General features: G+C 35.8%; 1 protein-coding gene across 50 annotated transcripts in view; it reads right to left on the bottom strand.

Moving 5' to 3' along the window:
- The window catches only part of UNC79 (unc-79 subunit of NALCN channel complex), a 287,437-nt gene that overhangs the window by 183,626 nt on the left and 82,636 nt on the right, over window positions 1-21,175 (bottom strand). For all 50 annotated transcript variants that reach the window (XM_054240312.2, XM_078335677.1, XM_078335682.1 and 47 more), the window contains 2 exons: window positions 5,200-5,264; window positions 395-483 (listed from right to left, as the gene is read on the bottom strand). In XM_054240312.2, the coding sequence (XP_054096287.2) occupies window positions 395-483; window positions 5,200-5,264 (154 nt within the window). The remainder of the gene's footprint in view (window positions 1-394; window positions 484-5,199; window positions 5,265-21,175) is intronic.

Below are 21,175 nucleotides of genomic sequence, written 5' to 3'. Positions count from 1 at the left end.
AGCCAACCAAAATACTGCATGATCTGTACAAAGCTGAGTGTGAGGCTGTGAAACAAGCGAAAAGAACCCATGTAATTTATATGTCATGTTTGGAAACCACAGTTTTCCTTTACATCTGTTTTTCTCTGTGGCCTTTTTAACAGGGTTCCTTCAAAATTGGAGCTGATTTATTAATGGAATTGCCTTTTCATGTTACATAGAGAGAAATATTGCAACTTTTCAAAGTTGTAATGTTCCGATGAAAGTTTACTGTATGTTAAATATCAGACAAATTAACCTTTAAAAATCAGAAGGGCTAGTGAGAAACTTTAGTAATGTAACTAATTTAAGTCCAAATGATTTTTATCTTCTCATTGTTGCCCTATTTTCTTTCTTTAAGGACTCTTATACCTACCCCGCAATCCTCTCACTGCATTCTTCACAGAGATACAACGGGGGTGGTTTATCACCCAAGGCTACTGATAGGGAAGGGTCTATACACATCTGAAACACATGAAAAAAAGAATGAACTCTCTTGTTCCTGGGTATCACATTCCCTATATTCTAAGCAAAAATGCTTCAATAATGACAGATTTTTCAAAAGCAAGATGGAATAAATATTTTTAGTAAAACCCTTTTGACCGATAAATGTTTCTCCCTGCACTAGCTGATGAGTCCACGCTGAAGATTTAAATGTGGCTGCCGTGGTTTTTCATTTCTCCGGTTACTTGCAATTCAATTAATAAATAGTGTCAAGAAGTTCACTCTCATTCCACAAAGATCCAAAAAGTCATCTCATTCAATTGCTGCTCAAATTGGCTGTATTTTACTCACATTATTCCTTCTTTAAAGTGGTAAACAACAGTCGTCTCATTAGGAAAAGGAAAATGTATTATTAAGATTTCAGAATCATAACTGATACCAAAATGCTGGTGGTAGAGAATTTTGCTTCTTAAGGCATATCTCATTCAAATCTAACATGGAGTGGTTTCCTTCTCTTACTCTGGACTCTTAGTTTTGTATCAATCATCCAACCTTTCTTTTTCATGTATTTTTTTTCCCCACACATGACCTATAATTTGTTTACCCTTGCTGGGACTGATTGATATGGCTGGGTTTCACTAACCTAAGCACAGAGATGCAAAGTGTTAATTTCATAGTTGATCATCAGAATATTTCAATATCTGGATCTTTTAAATCAAATGAACAAAATATCTAGATAACTAATTGCATTTTATACTTTGCATGAGTTTAAATTTCTATAATTTATCAAAACCCTTTTTAATTCTGTTTCTGCCCTTAGGTAAGCAGTTAAGATACCTAATACACAAATTTTTCTGGAACTACACTCTTTTTTCAGTTGTTTTCACAAATTTGAAGGGGGGAATCACCCAGACTATACAGCCTGTAATTCAAAGCGAAAACTCAGCCTTTTCAATGATTGAGGAATCAAGTTAGAATTGCTCGTTTTAAACAGTTATACCATCAACAATTGTAAACTATATATTCCTCGATGACAAAGGCTCAGAGTGAAAAATTTTCCTCCTATAAGGTTTCATGCTTCCTTAGATGTAATGAATAACTACTTTGGGGTGTGTTAAATCAGAGATTGGCAAACTTTTTTTGTAAATATTTTAGGATTCATGGGCCACAGTCTCTGTCACACCTACTCAATTCTGCTGTTGGAGCATGAAAGCAGCCATAGAAAATATGTAAGAAAATTAACATAGCTGTGTTCTAATAAAACTTTGTTTACAAAAACTGGCAGCAGGCCAGATTTGGCTATGGGGCATAGTTTGCCAGAGCCTGCCTTAGATAATTCTCTGGGCTCCAGAGTATTTCATAAAGTGGACTTCAAGTAGAACCAAGTAAAACTGAAAGCAAAGTATGATATCATAAACTTTAAGTTCCATCATATTTTCATCTTTAGTCCTATTAGAACTCTTGGCTTTTACCTAAAAAGTACTTTTTCGCAGCTAATTACAACAAAAATAGATAATACTTTTTTTTTTTTTGAGACGGAGTTTTGCTGTTGTTACCCAGACTGGAGTGCAATGGCACGATCTTGGCTCACCGTAACCTCCGCCTTCTAGGTTCAAGCAATTCTCCTGCCTCACCCTCCCAAGTAGCTGGGACTACAGGCGGGCACCACCATGCCCAGCTAATTTTCGTATTTTTAGTAGAGACGGGGTTTCACCTTGTTGATCAGGATGGTCTCGATCTCTTGACCTCGTGATCCACCCGCCTCGGCCTCCCAAAGTGCTGGGATTATAGGCGTGAGCCACCGCGCCCGGCCGATAATACTTTTCTATTTGGTAAACAATTCTTGCTCAGCAGTACAGCTCACTATTATAGAGATATTAGGCTTTTGATGAGGATTAATCAATTTTCCCCAAATCTTTCCCATGGCCCCCATGTGGAGTTCCTCTTGCGTATTATAAGTTATTCTACCCTCTTTTCTAGTGAGTCATTAACACCTCTCCCAGGTAAAGAAACTTCTTCATTCCACTCAAAAGGAGAAGTCCCTAGGATGCTAAAACTGTAAATAATCATTAGAGATCAGCTAAATGACCTCTGACCTTTAAAGTAACTTAATTAGCATGACCTATCAGATCTGTAGTTGGTCTAGTGAGTTTTGTTCTACTCTGAACAGTTTGGTTTACATCCACACTAACGTGTTCATACCTGTGTGTCACATTAACAAGTGGGTTTTTCTGTTTTATAAAAATAACATATGCCCAATGTAAAGGCTTCAGGAAACAGAGAGGGGAAAAAAGAAAATTTAATTAACTCATCAACTCTCTGTCTCGATGCAGTCCATAGTAACATTCTGATGAGTATTACTGATTGTTTTTCACTATAAATATATGTAACTTTTAAACTTTTTTAAACTTTTAAACATCATACTATAAAATTTCATAACTTTGTGCTTCACGTTATTTTGTAAGTATTCGGATGTTGAATACTGTTGATCTGCATGTCGTGTAGTGATGATGTGGCTTGGGTGCACTCACATTGTAAAGGAAGAGCAATACTGAGCCAGACCTATTGTGGCACAAAAACAGCCCCAGCACAGGAAGCCTTAATGAGAATGTTACCTTTCTGCAAACTGTAGAGTGAAAATAGAAAAAGGAGGGTCTTTAAGGAAACTGGAGTTCAGAAAGTAAGATTCGGGGGATATGAAAATGTCTTGGACTAGAAAGAGGTGGTGTTGGCAAACATTGTAAATACACTAAATGCCACTGAATTATTCGCTTTAAAATAGTTCATTGTATATTATGTGAATATCGCCTCTATTTTTATAAAATGACAGAAAGTAGACGGTTTGACCTATCCTGGCTGACTCACTCTAGGGAGAAAAGCGAGGCCAACCCAGTGGAATGGACTGGGCTGTTTGCCTAGAAAAAAAGGAGAAAATCTACTTCATGATGCTTTCTGTGAGTAGGAGGCCAGAAAACATTACTAACCAGGATGTCAGAGGACTCCTGAGAATGCAGCCTCACATAAAATCAAGGAAAAATAACTGCAAAAACCAGACAGAAAGGATCCCCTTCCTGTTGATATTTGGGTGACCCAAAAGAAGGAGCTATACCTTAGGAGGAAGAAAAGAAGGATAATAAGAAGGAACCTAAAAGTCTCATCATTGTGAAGAATCAAGCTTTACTCCATGAATAAACTATGAATTCATATGTGAGTAGCTTAAAATAGCCTCACTCCAAAGAAAAGCACCTCTGAATCTCAAATTGAAAGTCAATAGTGGGGTACACATAGTGGAATGGGAGGGCCTATGCTTCCACTGTGTGGGTTATCATTACCTGCTTTTTTTTGAGATAAAGTCTTGCTCTGTCTCCCAGGCTGTAGTGCAGTGGTGCAATCTCAGCTCACTGCAACCTCGACCTCTCTGGTTCAAGCAATCCTCCTGCCTCAGCCTCCTGAGTAGCTGGCATTACAGGCGCACACCACCATGCCCAGCTAATTCTTTTGTATTTTTAGTAAAGATGATTTTCACTGCGTTGGCCAGACTAGTCTCAAACTCCTGACCTCAGGTAATCCGCCCACCCTGGCCTCCCAAAGTGCTGGGATCACAGATGTGAGTCATTACGCCTGGCCAATTACCCGCTCTTAACATCAATCCATTCAATTTGCCTTCAACAAAAGTAGAGACTAAAAATAATACAAGGACATCCTTTGTTAGTATAATGTATCTAGATGACAATGTATTATTGTCACTCCTCTCCCATTTTTGGTCCTTGACACACATTTTTGGTTTCTTTTATATTTATTGGATCTCATTTCACCTTTTCTACTTTGTTTCTGTAAAGTGATGGTGTTAGTTCCTATTAGCATTTGGTAATCTGTACAGGCTCTCTATAAAACAAAAGCAAAGCCGTAAGACAGCTGGTTCTCAAAAGTGACTGCGAACTCTAATAACGTCAGCTAACTTCCACTCTTCGTAATATAAAAATTAGCCCTTACAAATTCAAACACAAGTCCATCTAGCCAAATATTTTGTATCCAATAAATATATCATAAGTAATTTTGTTAAAAGGTGTGATTATTTTTCTTCACCTTCAACTTTCAAGATTCAGAGTTATAATAGGACAGAATCAATTTGGTGTAGAAGAACAAGAACAAGGTTAGGAGTCCAGATACCTGGTTCTGTCTCCAGTTCTGATTCTAACTGGCAACCTTAGGAAAGTGACGTGACTCTTTAAACCACCGTCTCTTTACCTTTAATGTCACTTTCCATGTATACGCTATCCAAACACCTTTCAGTCATTTCAAATAAGTCATATTTGTAATATGAGCTAAGAACTAACAATTTTATCTATCTTACCACTTCTGGATCTGCATAAGAACTCATGATATATAGCATACACATGAAAACAGAGAGAAAATACATTCCCCTGAGTTCATTAGCTGAAATAGAAACCAGTTAAGGACCCATGTAAGCATTTTACTAGAATCCTTCTGATAGATAATTAGCTCAGTGCTACATAGCACTTGGCTATGAACGCATAGCCGAAACTGCAGACAACACTATTTATTGCTCTCTCTTGACCAGTCTGCCAAAGTACAATTAGATTGAATATGGAGGTATTTGGAATTATTAGAGAGCACAAGCCTCTACTTTACAGAGAAGGATGCAATCTGGTCAACTTCATTCAGCAATTTGACCACCGACAATACAGTATGGCATCAGGTCTAATAAAACAGTACCTTCACAGCTGGTTTGTTAATTGCGTTGTGGCATTCAATGTGCTGGCAGTGGATGGGATTCCAAGCTGTAAAGTAAAGCAGAACTGATGAATACATCTCATTGAAATTATTCATGCCCTAGTAAAAACACATACCTTACTATTTTCTTTTTTCTAAATAGAACCATCATCAGAAAGCTTCCTAACAGAACCATCTTTTTAATCTATAAAAAATTTAAAAGTCAAGCAAAGATATACAACTCCATCCATTTTCCTAGGGTAGGAGATAAGCCAATATAAGATGGCATGTACAGTACCAGAATGATATGCCATTAATAAGTTTTCAAAGGTTTTTACAACCATGGTTTCACTAGATCCTCCAACAATTCTGTAGGGTAGGTACAGCAGAGTATTAATCTCATTTCATATAAAAAGAAAGTTAGCAAGGTTAAGTAGCTTGATATGATCACAGAGTTAGCAAATGATAAGCTAGGACTGGAACCTATATCTCTTGGTGCCTGAAATTCTGCTCTTTTCATGATAGTATATTATGCTAAACATCCCAGATTGTTGGTACCAGGAAGTGTTTTAAATTGATAATAACTGGAATTAATAGTAAGGTGTCCTCTACCATTCCTTTTCCTATTCCATCCCCATCAAATATGGAGACTGGAAAGATGGGTTTCTTGCTCAAATGAAATGCATCTCTCTCTTACATGTGACCCACCTACTAAACCTCTGCTAGTCTGCGAATACCCGAGTAAGCCTCTGCTAGTCTGATAATACTCAACTCCTGACCTCAGTATACACACAGCATGAGGAAAAGTGACCTGTAAAAAATCAGATTGAGAATCACAACCAGTAGTTATCATCTGGATGATTCTGTAGCCCCAAACACTTAGCTAACAATATTCCATCATTAAAAACATGTAAGGGGCTTATATGCTTGACAGTAGGACATTTTTCTAAAGCGCCATATTTTAAACTCATATGACTATGTTGGCCTATTCTTAATACATGGGAATTTGCAGATGAGAAGATATTCTTAGTTACATATTCAATTATAATTCAAAAATATATATTATTAATGATCTGAGCTAATTTATGCTCTAATTTATGTTCCAAATACTTTAGAAAATTTTCTACCTAGGTGTGTCCCAGCTTCAAACTTTCTATCCCATTGTTAGACCATGTATAAGATTATGTGTCTAGTTGGTGATTCAGAGAAATATAGTTACCAGAACCACTGACATTTAAAACATATAATAGGTCTAATTATTTTAAAAGAAAACACAAAGTACAGACCAGAGACCACTGCTATAATAAGATAGCATCATTTTGATCATATTTTTAGGAGAGACAAAGAAGAAATGAATGAGTACATGAACAGATTAATGAAGAAATAATTTGGGTCTAGGCGCTTCATAACTATGAGATTAGTTTCCTATATATGATAAAGTCAAGCTGAATATAAAAAGTTGCAACAAGTTTTCTGGTAAAATTAGAGAAACATAGAGGAAAAGGTTGCCTTTAGCCAGTACATGAACTGCAAATACATGGAACATGTGCTGCATTCTTCCAATCCCAAACTCATGGCAGATATCACTAATCTATTACAGCATTCCTTCCTGCTGAGTCCAGAACTGGCCTTAGGATTCTTTTTACCACTGTGCTCCAAGAAGTCACCACTAATCAAAACAAAGTTGGCACACAAGATGAAATATGCTATCTCCAAATTAGTGTATTATGAAAATGTTTGAGACTGCTTTATAGAAGTTCATAACACTTATGAGCAGAAGTAATATTCAAAACATATAATAATTGCTATGGCACAGGCAAAACAAATTCGAGTGTGCACCAGCCACAGAACTTGATCAGGGCTTTAAAGACTTCTATTCTGCCGGAAATAAATGCTTTTTTGTGGATAATAGAGATATCCAGAAGGTCCTACTGCTTTAATTTTACATTTCATTTTTACTGAGTGCTGCTGTATTAAGAACAGATTATAGGATAATCAATTTAAAAGCCACACTGGATTTAAGCTTACTAGAACAGTGATCTTAAGTTTTGCTATGTATCAAAAATCAACTGGCAAGGTTTTAAAAATATAATGTCTGGAACCCATGTTAGATCTTCTGAATCAAAATGTTTGAGGATAGAACACAGGTATTGCTAACTGGAAAAATTGATTTTGATATAAGGACAATCAGCATACCTTATCTTGTGGCAAATATAGTCATAATAGATCACCATTCGAAAATACTAACAAAAAACATAGCATAAAAACACAGCAGACATAAATTATCCTTTCCACTATGATAGAAAAATTGGTATTAGACTTACCTTCCCACCATACACAACTAGAAAACTAAAAAATGTATATATAAAACACTATTTCCAGAAACTAGACTATAAGTAGTGCAGGATAGTGATCCTTGAGAGAAGAGAAATAATGCAGTGAGCCCCACAATCACCCTGGCTTTCTTCCTGATAGTAATTTCCAGACCTTGGCCCTAGAAGGGGAAAGATAAGCAGAATAGTATGGTCTTGTTTTCAGTTGAGGGGACAAAAACTGGAGCTTAGAGAGGCCAGGTGGCTGGAATTTGCTGAATAGACTAAGAAGGAAGAGGGAACTATGCAAAGAAAGAGATCCAGAAATCTAAGCAGGAGTCTTTTTGAATCTTTGGCTTTATACTAAGTAAAATGTATATAAGGTAAAACTCCATCAGGATAGATAGAGAAAAACTGTGAGGGTTCCGTGAGCTAAACAATTCCCAGAGCTTGTACACGGCTGGATGATATTCAAGATACAATCAGCCAGAGTAGAAGAAATTCACTAAGTACTTGGAGCAATCATAGAAACTCTAGGAGGGTTATGTCCTAGTAACAGGGCTAAAGTAACATCAGAAAAAAAGTTACTCTATGCTCACTCTAACAAAACCTAAGAATAAGCCTTGAAATGGTCAGACTAATCCATAAGTAACTTGACTGACTGCCAAAACAAACTTCATTATACTGTAATGGAAGACAACAAAATTCAGACACTCGATAATGTAACATTCATGAAATCCAGCATCCAGTCAAAGTTATTTGCTACTTGAAAAGGGGGTAAAATGTGGCCAGGCACGTTGGCTCATGCCTATAATCCTAGCACTTTGGAAGGCCAAGGCAGGCGAATCGTGAGGTCAGGAGTTTGAGACCAGCCTGATCAACATAAAGAAACCCCATCTCTACTAAGAATACAAAAAATTATCCAGGCATGGTGGTGCATGCCTGTAATCCCTCCTATTCAGGAGAGTAAGGCAGGAGAATGACTTGAACTCAGGAGGCGGAGGTTGCAGTGAGCTGAGATCATGCCATTGCACTCCAGCCTGGACAACAAGAGTGAAACTCTGTCTCAAAAAGAAAAAAAAACAAAAAACAGAAAATGGGGGCAAAATGTTACTCATAACCAGGGGGAAAACAGATCTGCAGAAACAAAGTCAGAAATTGCACAGATGAAGTAGTTGACAAAGAAGAACTTTAAAATAGCTAACATAAACATAGGCAAAGGAAAGCATGAAGATAGGCATAATTAGGATAGAGATGGGAGATATAATTTAAAAATTAAATATGACTTTAAAAAATAAAAAATACAACTTGAAATGAAAACCTTACTGAATGGGTTTAATAGCAGAATAGACAATACAGAAGAAAAGATCAGTGAATTAGGAGACATAATAAAAACTACCCAAACTGAAATACTAGAAGAAAAATGAATAGAGATTCAGTGAACTGTGGAAAAATTTTAGGCAGTTTTCCTTTGCATACATTTTACTTAGTATAAAGCCAAATTTTTATGATTGCTCCAAGTACATGTGATTTAAAGCACAAAAGAAATAAAAGCGGCAAATATTTAAAGAGACCATGGCTAAAAATTTTCAAGTCTGATGCAAATAACCCACAGATCCAAGAAGCTCAATGAATCCTAGGCAAGATAAAAGCAAAGATAATCACACCTAAATTCACCATAATCAAACTGATGAAAACCAATAAGGAGAAAATCTTAAAAGCAGCCAGGAGGGAAAAAAAGACATATTACTTACAGGGGAACAAAGATAAAAAATGGTCGCTGATTTCTCGTCAGAAACAATGCAAGCCAGAAGACAATGGAACGACATCTTTAATAGACTGAAAGAAAAATACTGTCAACCTAGAATTCTATACCCACTAAAAATATCCTTCAAAAATGAGTATGAAATAAAGACTATTTGAAGACAAACACAAGATAAGAGAATTCATTTCCAGCTGAGTTCCACTACCAGAGAAATTAAAGGAAGTTTTTCGGGCTAAGGGAAAATGATACCAGATAGAAGCTCAAACTTACACAAAAGCATAAAGACTATTGGACATGGTAAGTATGGTGAATAACTACAGAAGGCTTTTTTACTCGTATTAATATGTTGTTAAAAGATGGCTGATTGTTTAAAACAATGAACAATAATAAAGAATTGAGGCTAATAAAATATATAGAAGTAAGATATTTGATAACACTAACAAAAAGGATGGGAGGGGTAAAATTAAGATACAGAAGGTTCTTACATGTCATGTAAACTGTTAAAATATAATTTGAGGTAGACCATGAAATTAAAAGTGCATATTATAAACCCAAGAGCAATTTTTTAAAGGTGGTACAGCTAACAGTACAACACAGAAATAAAACATAATACTAAAAATAATTAATTCAAAAAGACAAGATATCAAAAAGAAAAAAAAGAAATAGATGGGACAAATAAAAAAATAAGTGTAACATGATAGACTGAAGCCCATTCATACCAGAAATTTCATTAAATGCCAAGGGTCTAAACAATAATTTTACTAATGTAAATGGTCTAAAAGGCAAAGGCTGTCTAATAGGATTTAAGATTTTTAAAACTCATGACCCAATCATATGCTGCCTGTGAAAAACATACTTGAAATATAAAGACTCAGATAAGCTAGAAGTAAACAGAGTTATACCATGCAATTATGGCATAATTTTTATACCATAATTGAAATCATAGTGTAATTTTTATACCATAATTGAAATTATAAGAAAGCTGGAGCACTTATATTAATATCAGAGAAATAGATTTCAGAACAAAGAATATTTCCAGGAAAACTAAGGCAATTTCACAATGATGAAAGGGTCAATTAACCCAGAAAACATAAAAACCATAAATATTTGTACCCTTTGTAAGGTGAAAGCACTGAAAGAAGCATAACTAAAGTTGTAAATTTACATAATCTTCTCTCAGTAACTGATTTTTAAAAAAGCAGACAGCAAATCAGCAAATATATAAGACTTGAAAACACTCTCCAACAACTTAACCTAATTTATAATGCTAGAAATCTCCATTCAACTACTGTGGGATGCACATTGTCTTAAAATGCACATGCAACATTTATTAAGATAGGTATTTCAGTCCATAAAATAAGTCTCAAATATTTAGATGGAGCTACATCACACAGTATATTCTCTGACCACAATGGAATTAAACTAGAAACCAGTAACACAAAAGTATCTGGAAAATTACCAAATGTTTGCACATAAAAAAAACATACATCTAAACAAACCATGAATGAAAAAAAGAAACTTTAGAAAATATTCTGTACTGAAATACAATAAAAGCCTAATATACATAATGAATTTCTGGAAAGGAACTAAAGCAATAATTAAACAAAAATTTATAGCTCAAAATTATTATATAAGAAAATATAACAGATTTCAAATAAAAGGTTTATGCTTCTATCTTAAGACAGAAAAAGAACAAAACTCAGTATTAGTAGGAGGAAGAAAACAATATAGAAATTGAAATCAGAAAATCAATAGATAAAAATCAATAAAATCAAAAGCTGGTTCTTTGAAAAGTTCCAAAAAATTAGTAAGCCTCAGCCAGCTGATGAACAAAAAAAAAAAAAGAAAGAAAATTCATTCATTACCAATGTCAGGAATAAGAGGTAGAACATTACCACAGATCCTATAGATATGCTAATAAACTTGGCAAGGTGGATGAGATGCTCATATTCCTCAAAAGACAAAAATCAAAACTATAACACAGTAAAAGTAGAAAAATAACACTATAATTGTTAAAATGACATTCACAACATAAAACCTTTCCTGAAAGAAACCCCAAATCCATATGGCTTCACCAGTGAATTCTATTAATCATTGAAGGAATAAATAATACAAATTTTACATAAACTTTTTCAGAAATTAGAAAAGAAACATTTTCCAACCTATTTTATGAGGTCAGTATTACTCTGTAAACAGAACCAGATGAAGACATCATAATTAAATGAAACTAGAGCAGTATCTTTCATAAATGTAGAAACCTAAACATTTAACAAAAACTTAGAAAAATAAACCTAGCAATATAATAGCATGACAAGCTGAGTTTATCCCAAGAATGCAAGATTGGTTTAACATTGCCAAGAAAATGAACGTAATTTACCATATAACAGACTAAAGGGAAGAAATCATACAATCATCTCAATAGAAAGAGAAAATGCATTTGACAAAAACTGACCATGATTAAAACTCTCAGCAAACTAAGAACAGACACTAATTTCCTCAATCTGATAAAAAGAATCTATGAAAAACCTACAGCTAACATAATAATTTAATGATGAAAGCCCAAATACTTTCCCACAAATTGGAAGAAAGAACAAGGATGTCTACTCTCAGCACTTCTATTCAAATGGAGATACTAAGCAGTGCAGAAAAAAAAAAGAAGTATAGAAAGAAAAAAAGGAAGAAATGAAAGAAGGGGGAAGAGAGAGAAAAGGAAAAAGCAAAAGAGAAAAGAAGGAAGAGAGGGATGGAGAGAGGAGAAGAAGGAAGAGAGGAAGGAAGGAAGGAAGGAAGGAAGGAAGGAAGGAAGGAAGGAAGGAAGGAAAAAGCCATACAAATTAGAAAGAAAAGAAAAAATAAAAAATTATTTATAGAGAGCATAATCAGGTATACAGAAAATCTTAAGAAATTTACAAAAAAGCCACAAAAACTAGTAAGTGATTTTAGCAAGGTTGCAGGGTGTAAGGCCAATATGCAAATATCAATTACATTTTTATATCATGTAGTACCAATAAAAAAGTATAATATTAAAATTTTTAAACACTATTTTTAATAGCATACAAAATTATAAAATATTTAGGAGCACCTTTAACAAAATATAAGATCTGTATACTAAAAACTAGCAAATATTGCTGAAAGAAATTAAAGAAGACCTAAATAAATGGATTAAATATACCATGTTCATGGATGAGAAGACTCAATATTGTTAAGATGTCAATTATCCTCAAATTAAACTATATAGTCAATGTAATCTCATTCAAAAATCCAAGCAGAGGCCAGGCTCAGTGGCTCATGCCTATAATCCCAACACTTTGGGAGGCTGAGGCAGGCAGATTACCCTGAGGTCAGGAGTTCAAGACCAGCCTAACTGACATGGTGAAACCCCATGTCTACTAAAAATACAAATATTATCCAGGCATGGTGGCACGTGCCTGTAATCCCAGCTACTTGGGAGGCTGAGGTAGGAGAATCACTTGAACCTGGGAGGCAGAGCTTGCAGGGAGCCAAGATCACACCACCACACTGCAGCCTAGGCAACAGAGTAAGACTCCATCTCAAAAAAAAAAAAAAAAATCCAAGCAGATTGTTTTGTAGAAATTACAAACTGATAGTAAAACTTATATGAAAATGCAAATGTACTAAAACAACCCAAAAAATTATTAAAAAGAATAATCTGGAGTATTAACACTACATAATTTTATGTATTAAAATAGCCCACAAAGTTTTTAAAAGAGCAAATTCTAGAGGATTTCTACTACATGTAATCAAGATTATGTGATATTGTTGTAAGGATGGACAATGAAACAAAATAGAGTTTAGAAATAGACACATACATATATGGTTAATTATTATTCAACAAAGGGTCAAGGTAATTCAGTATGTAAAAGATACTCTTTTCAACAAATTGAACTAAAACAACTGGATATCCTTAAAGGAAAAACAGTTCCAACCCTTACCTCTCACTATATACAAAAATGGATTCCAAGTAGGTCATACACTTAAATGTAAAATCTTAAACTACGCAACTTCTAGAAGCATAAAATTTCTTTACAACCTTAGGAGACACCAAAAAAGGACCACAAAAGGAAAAAAAAAGATAAATTTCAAGTAATTTATCTAAATTAAAAGCTCCTTCTCTTTGAAATACCTAAACGGGGAAGCCTCTGAATGAGACAGCATGTTCTCATTGTTCACATTATGTTGACCAAAGTCTTATATTTTGAGCATAAAACATAATAAGATAATAAAATAAGCACTCCAATATTAAAATGAGCAAAAATTTCACTGGCAACTTTACATACATACACAAAGGGTAAGCAAACTTGAGAAGGTAACAACATAGAGGGAAAGTTAAATATATGAAAATAGTGGTTACAGTTGCCACAGAACACAAAAAATGAAAAGCTGACCTAAGAATTATAGCCTTTCACCAGAAGCAAAATTAAGTTCTCTCTGAAAAAGTATATGATACTAAGTCTCAAATTAGCTCTACAGTTTTTTGTGTTTTTTTTTTTTTTTTTGAGATGGAGTTTCACTCTTGTTACCCAGGCTGGAGTGCAATGGCGTGATCTCGGCTCACCGCAACCTCCGCCTCCTGGGTTCAGGCAATTCTCCTGCCTCAGCCTCCTGAGTAGCTGGGATTACAGGCACGCACCACCATGCCCAGCTAATTTTTTGTACTTTTAGTAGAGACGGGGTTTCACCATGTTGACCAGGATGGTCTCGATGTCTTGACCTCGTGATGCACCCGCCTCGGCCTCCCAAAGTGCTGGGATTACAAGGGTGAGCCACGGCACCCGGCCTACAGTTTTTATATCTATTGTCTTGAACACAAAAAGACACAACCACACAAATAAGAAGACAAAAAAAAAAAAAAAGAAAAAGAAAAGAAACAACAGACAAGAGAATCAGAATCTCCAGGGATTCAGAACACTGAGTTATCAGAAACAGATTTTAAAATAACTATGCCTAATACGTTCTATAAAATAGAAGACAAGTTAGAGAATATCATCAAAGAACTGGAAATACACACACACACACACACACATATACATATGGGCCAAATGGAAATTCTAAAAATGAAAAATATAATAGGGGGGCAGAATTTAGGGAATGTTAGTCAAAGGATACAAAATTTTAGAAAGAAAAGGCAAAGAATAACCAAAACTAAAAACATAATTAGGAGGCTAAAGAGTTTGAAAACAGGATGACATGTCAGAAAAAGATTCAGCATGAAGCACAGAAAGACAAAACGGTGGGGGACGGGGAATACAAAAAATATGCATAGAAGGATGCATGAGAGAAAAGTCTAACATAAATGCCATTAGAATTCCAGAAAGAGGGATGAGAATATGTCAAAAGCCACTTTTGAAGAGATAAGGAAACTTCCAGTTACAACCATAATACAAAGCTGATGTTGATCTCATCTTTCCACTGGACAAAGTGTACGAAGCAACTGGTTTCAGACATTGGACACAGATGAAAGCACAGGGCTGCTCTCCTTTGAAAAAAGTAAAGCATACAAGTTAAGTTCTACAGTCACCTTGGCTTTCTGCCTGGTGATATTTCCAAACTGCAGCATAGAAAAATAAAACTCAATAAGGAATCAGCATTTTTTGGTGGGTAGAAGAAACAGATTTTCAGTGGGTAGAAAATTCAGAATAAAGAAATGCTAAGGCGGATGGAATTTGTGAGTAAGGGTAGAGAACAGAGGAGAGCTGCTGAGAAGAGGTACCACGAATCAGTGGAAGGGCGTCCCTCAGGCCCTTGGCCTGCATGTGCTCCGAGTAAACTTCCGCAAGGACTAGCAGAGAACTGCTGCTCAATGGTTGAAAGCAGAACAGAGACTTTGGAGGTCACACAGGACTAGGTACACACTGTGTTTCCAATGTAGCCCAAGGGAAGAACTTTAGTGAACACACCAGAAATTCAGGAGACAATAGGTTGTAACAGACAGGTCACACCTTAGGAATGAAGACTGTGTTCTAGGCCTAAGTTTAAACATTTGTAGACATAGAGTTGTTTGTAGTGATCTCTTACTATCTTTTTAATGTTCACGAGATCAGAAAATAATAGTATTTATTTCCTTTCTGATATTAGAAATTTGTGTCTAATGTCTTTTTCTTTTTTTCCTTGGTTAGACTGGCTAGAAGTTTATTGATTTTTTTAAAAAACAGTTTTCAATTTTGTTGATTTTCTCTATTGTTTTCTGTTTTACATGCTATTGAATTGTTTTCTAATTTTTATTATTTATTTTCTTATACTTGTTTAGGCTTAAATTCATCATCTTTCTCTAGTTTCCTAAAGTAGATTATATTGTTGATTTACATGTTCCTTCTTTCTACTCTGTCTTCAGTGTTATAAATATCCCTCTAAACACTGCTTTCACTGAATAACACAAACATCAAAGATAATGCTATAGGAGTAATAGTTATCCATTAGGACTAAAGGCAAAACTGAAATACACTCGGCTTAACAAGTTATGAATCTAAGTCCTTGGGAAGGGAAGAGCAGATAAAGAGAGTCTAGTTAACAGGTACAGTTAGATAGAAGGAATAAGATCCAGTATTTGATAGCAGAGTAGCGTGACTATATTTAACAACAATATATTGTATATTTCAAAACAGATAGAAAAGAGGACTTGAAATGTTCCCAACACATAGAAATAATAAATACTTGAGGTGATGGACACTCCAAATGCCATGTCTTCATCATTTACACAGTCTATGCATGTGACAAAATATCAGGCCATAACAAAAGTTTATAGGATATTTTGTATCCCATAAAAATGTACGAATAGGCCAGGCATAGTGTCTCATGTCTGTAACCCCAGCACTTTGGGAGGCCGAGGCAGGAGGATCACTTGAGCCCAGGATTTTGAGACTAGCTTGGACAACATAGGAGGCCTATCTCTACAAATAATAAAAAACTAGCCAGGCATGTTGGTCATGCCTATAGTCTCAGCTACTTAGGAGGCTGAGGTGAGAAGATCACTTGATCTCAGGATTTCAAGATTGCAGTGAGCTGTGATTGCGGTGCCACTGCATTCCAGTCTAGGCTAGAGCAAGACCCTATCTTGGAAAAAAGGAAGGAGGGAAAGAAGAAAAAATATCCAAAAAATATATACAAGCAAAATTTTTTTCAAAGACCAGCTGTAAAGAAGGTCATAAAATCTGAAATTTTTAAATAAAAATAAACAAATAAAACTAAGCCTTGATGCAGGAAGGTGATCCACCAGTAACCTCATTTCAACAAATACAAAATACAAAATTCAATACTTTTTAGAGTAAATAAAATAGTTCAGAGTCTCTACAACATATTCTTTACAATGCCCATCATACAATAAACAATTTACAAGACATGTTAGAGGACTAGAAAATGTAATCCATAATCAAGAGGAAAAGAATGAAAAGAAGCAAATTACCTAGACTCCTTTCAAATTAGAAATAAGGATTTTAAAATAAGTAGTTCAAATATGTTAAAGAGTATACAGAAATAGATCATTCAGATGAAAATTCCCAGAGAGAGATGAAAACTGTAAAAACTAAAGGAAAATTCTAGAACTAAAATTCTAATTAGAAAAAAACAGAATATATAAAATTACTAACTCACTGGATGGACTTTCAAAAAATATTAGACAGCAGAGAAAAGGATCCGTGAACTTGAAAAATTAATACAAATCCAAACTAATACACAAGGAAACATTTTTTTAAATGGAGAATTTAATACCTCTGGAAATGTATCAATATTTTTAAAAGTCTCAGAATGAGAGGAGAAAAGAGAAATGGCAGAATAAATATCTGGATAGAATTCTATCCCAAATTTTGCCAAAACAGGTAAAGTACACAAAACCACAGATTCAAGAAGCTCAGCAAATCCCAAGCAAAATATGTTAAAAAAAAAACCCACCACACTTAAGCAGAATGTAATGAAAGTGCTAAATACCAAAAATAAAGAGAAAATCTTCAAAAGAGCCAGAGAAAAATATCATGTTACATTCAGAAGTACAATTGCAAGAATAATAGGTAATTTCCTATTGGATACAATGAATTGACACCTTTAAAGAGTTAAATGAGAGAAGCAATGTTCACTAATTACAATGGAATTACCATAGATATATTTTTTAAAAAAGATAAATAGAACCCAGATACTTGCAAGTTAAACTACTCTCCTAAATATCACAGGCAAAAGATATAGCAATTAAAATGTTTAAATATTTTTAAATGAATGCTAGTAAAGACCCAAACTATCAAAATTTGTGGGATGCAGCAAATGTAGAGCTTAGAGGGAAGCTGGTAATTTTAAAAGGATAATTAGAAAAAAAATTATTATTGGAAATAAACGATCTAATTTTTTAATCCCAAGAAGCTAGGAAAAAAGAAGAGAAAATTAAATTCAAGAAAGTAAAAGGTACAAGATAGAAAAGATAAAAGCAAAAAACAATGATACATAAAAAAATACACTTTTATCATTTTTCTGTTTTTTGTTTATTTGTTTTAGTTTATCTAAGCATTTGATAAAATTTAAGAACTATTCAGAATAAAGTCTCTAAGTCGACTGGAAATAAAATGCAACTTTCTGAAACTGACATGAAGGAGATCTGCAAAACCCCACAGCTAATAGCATACTTAATGGTGAAATAGTCCCACAAGTTAGGAACAAAGCAACAATATCTAATATGGCTTGGATTTGTTTCCTTACTCAAATCTCATGTCAAATTGTAATCCTCAGTGTTGGAGGAACAGCCCAGCCGGAGGTGACTGGATTGTGGGGGTGGATTTCCCCTTTGCTGTTCTCGTAATAGTGAGTGAGTGCTCAGAGAATTGGTTATCTAAAAGTGTGTGGCACCTCCCCGCCACCTCTCCCTCCTGCCAGCCATATGAATATGTGCCTGCTTCCCCTTTATCTTCTGTCATGATTGTAAGTTTCTTGAGGCTTCCCCAGAAGTAGAAGCTTGTACATCCCACAGAACCATGAGCCAATTAAACCTCTTTTCTTTATAAATTACCCAGTTTCAGGTATTTCTTTACAGCAGTGCATGAACCAATACAGAAAATTCATATTAAAGAAGTGGGTCATTGTTATAAAGATACTTGAAAATATGGAAGCCACTTTAAAACTGGGCAAAAGGCGAAGGTTGGAACAGTTTGGATGGCTCAGAAGAAGACAGGAAGTTTGGATCTTCCTAGAGACTTTTTAAATTGTGACCAAAATACTGATAGTCATATGGACAATGAAAACCAGGCTGAGATGGTCTCAAATAAAGATGAGGAACTTATTGAGAACTGGAGTAAAGGTCACTCCTGCTGTCCTGCAGCAAAGAGAATGGCAGAATTGTGCCCCTGCTCTAGGGATCTGTAAAACTTTGAACTTGAGAGAGATGATTTAAGGTATCTGTCAGAAGAAATTTCTAAGCAGCAAAGCATTCACAATGTGGCCTGGCTGCTTCTATCAGTGAATGCTTATATTCATAAGCAAAGAGATTATCCAAAACAGGAACTTATATTTAAAAGGGAAGCAGAGCATAAAAGTTTGGAAAATTTGCACCCTGACCATTTGGTAAAAAATAAAAATCCATTTTCTGGGGAGGAACTCAAGCCAGCTGCAGAAACTTGCATAAGTAAAGAGGAACCAAATGTTAATATCCAAGACAATGGGGAAAATGTCTTGAAAGCATTTCAGAGAACTTTGTGACAATACCTCCCATAACAGGCCCAGAGGCCTAGGAGGGAAGAATGGTTTCACAGGCCAGGCCCTGCTGCCCTGCATAACCTTAGGACATTGTTCTCTGTATTTTAGCCACTCCACCTGCAGCTGTGGCTAAAGGAGCCCCAAATGCATCTCAGGCGACTGCTCCAGAGAGTGCAAACCATAATCTTCTTGGCTTCCACATAGTGTTAAGACAGAGGGTATGCAGAGGGCAAGAGTTGAGGCTTGGGAGCCTGTGCCTAGATTTCAGAAGATGTATGGAAATGCCTGGATGTCAAGGCAGAAGTCTGCTGCAGGGATAGAACTCTCATGGATAACCTCTACTAGGGCAATGTGGAGGTGAAGCCCCCACACATAGTCCCTATGGGGGCACTGTCTAGTGGAGCTGTGAGAAGAGGGCCACTGTCCCCCAGACCCCAGAATGGTAGATCCACCGATGGCTTGCACCATGCACCTGGAAAAGCTGTAGGCATTCAACACCAGCCCATGAAAGCAGCTGCAAGGGATGTACCCTGCAGAATCACAGGGGCAGAGCTGCCCTAGGCCTTGGGAGCCCACCCCTTGCATTAGTGTGGCCTGGATCTGATACACAGAGTCAAAGGAGAATATTTTGGAGCTTTAAAATTTAATGACTGCCCTGCTGGTTTCCAGACTTCATGGGCCCTGTAGCCCCTTTGTTTTGGCCAATTTCTCCCTTATTAAAAGGGAGCATTTACCCAATACCTCTACCCCCATGTAATCTGGAAGTTACTAACTTGTTTTTCATTTTACACAATCATAGGTGGAAGGGACTTGCCTTATATCAGACAAGACCTCCTTAGGCTGTTCTTTTATGTTAATGCTGGAATGAGCTAAGACTGTGGAAGACTGTTGAGAAGATCTGATGTGTGTGTGTGTGTGTGTGTGTGTGTGTGTGTGTGTGTGTGTGTGTGTGTGTTTGAGACAGAGTCTTGCTCTGTCATCCAGGCTGGAGTGCAATGGTGCAGTCAAGGCTCAATACAACCTCCACCTCCTGGGTTTAAGCAATTCTACTCCCTCAGCCTCCAAGTTGCTGGGACTATAGGCACGTGCCACCACACCTGGCTAATCTTTGTATTTTTAGTAGAGACAAGGGTTTCACCATGTTGGCCAGGCTGGTCTCAAATCCCTGACCTGATGATCTGCCCACCTGAGCCTCCCAAAGTGCTGAGATTATAGGCATGAGCCACTGCACCTGGCCGATTGTGTTTTGAAATGCAAGAAGGACATGTTATTTTGGAGGGGCCAGGGGTGGATTGATATGATTTAGATTTCCTCACCCAAATCTCATGTTGAATTTTAATTCCCATGGTAGAAGCAAGGGCCTGGTAAGAGGTGGTCGGATCACGAGGATCATGAGGTGACTGGATCAAGTGGATTTCCCTCTTGCTGTTTTCATGATAGTAAGTGAGTGCTTGGAGAATTGGTTGTTTAAAAGTGTGTGCACACCCCCCACCCACCAGTCATGTGAAGATGTGCCTTCTTCCCCTTCACCTTCTGTCATTATTGTAAGTTTCCTGAGGCCACCCCAGAAACAGAAGCCTGTACAGCCCACAGAACCATATGCCAACTAAACCTCTTTTCTTTATAAATTAAAAGGAGCATACCACCACATGAAACATAAATCATAAAGAAGTCAATAAGCCACACCTATCATACACAAAAATTAAACTTAAGACAGAACATATAGTTAAATGTAAATATAGACCTTCTGGAAGGAGAAAATCTTCACAATCTTGGAGAAGGCAAAGATTTCTTAGACAGGTCATGAAAGGCATTAACCATAAAATCAAAACTGATATATTTGAGATTACCAAAATTAAAAACTCATGCTCATCAAAAAAGACAGTTAGGGAAATAAAACAGTAACCTCAAGACTGGAATAAAATATTCATATTATATAAATCTGACAAATGGCTCATATCAAATTAAATAAAGAACAATTACATATCATCAACAAAAAAGGTAAAGAATCCAATCGATAAAATAGTAAAAGACTTTCTCAGGTACTTCATAAGACATATGAATAACTAATCATTATATAAAAATGTGCTCAATAGCAGTCATCCAAGAAATTTAAATTAAAACCACAAGATATACACCCACCAGAATGGCTAAAATTAAAAACACAAACAATTGCAAGTGATAGCAGAGTGGAGAGCAATTGAAACTCTCATAA

The sequence above is a fragment of the Callithrix jacchus genome, chromosome 8, assembly GCF_049354715.1.
Source record: "Callithrix jacchus isolate 240 chromosome 8, calJac240_pri, whole genome shotgun sequence".
In the NCBI taxonomy this organism is placed as follows: Eukaryota; Metazoa; Chordata; class Mammalia; order Primates; family Cebidae; genus Callithrix; species Callithrix jacchus.
This window is presented reverse-complemented; position numbering and strand designations above follow the sequence as displayed.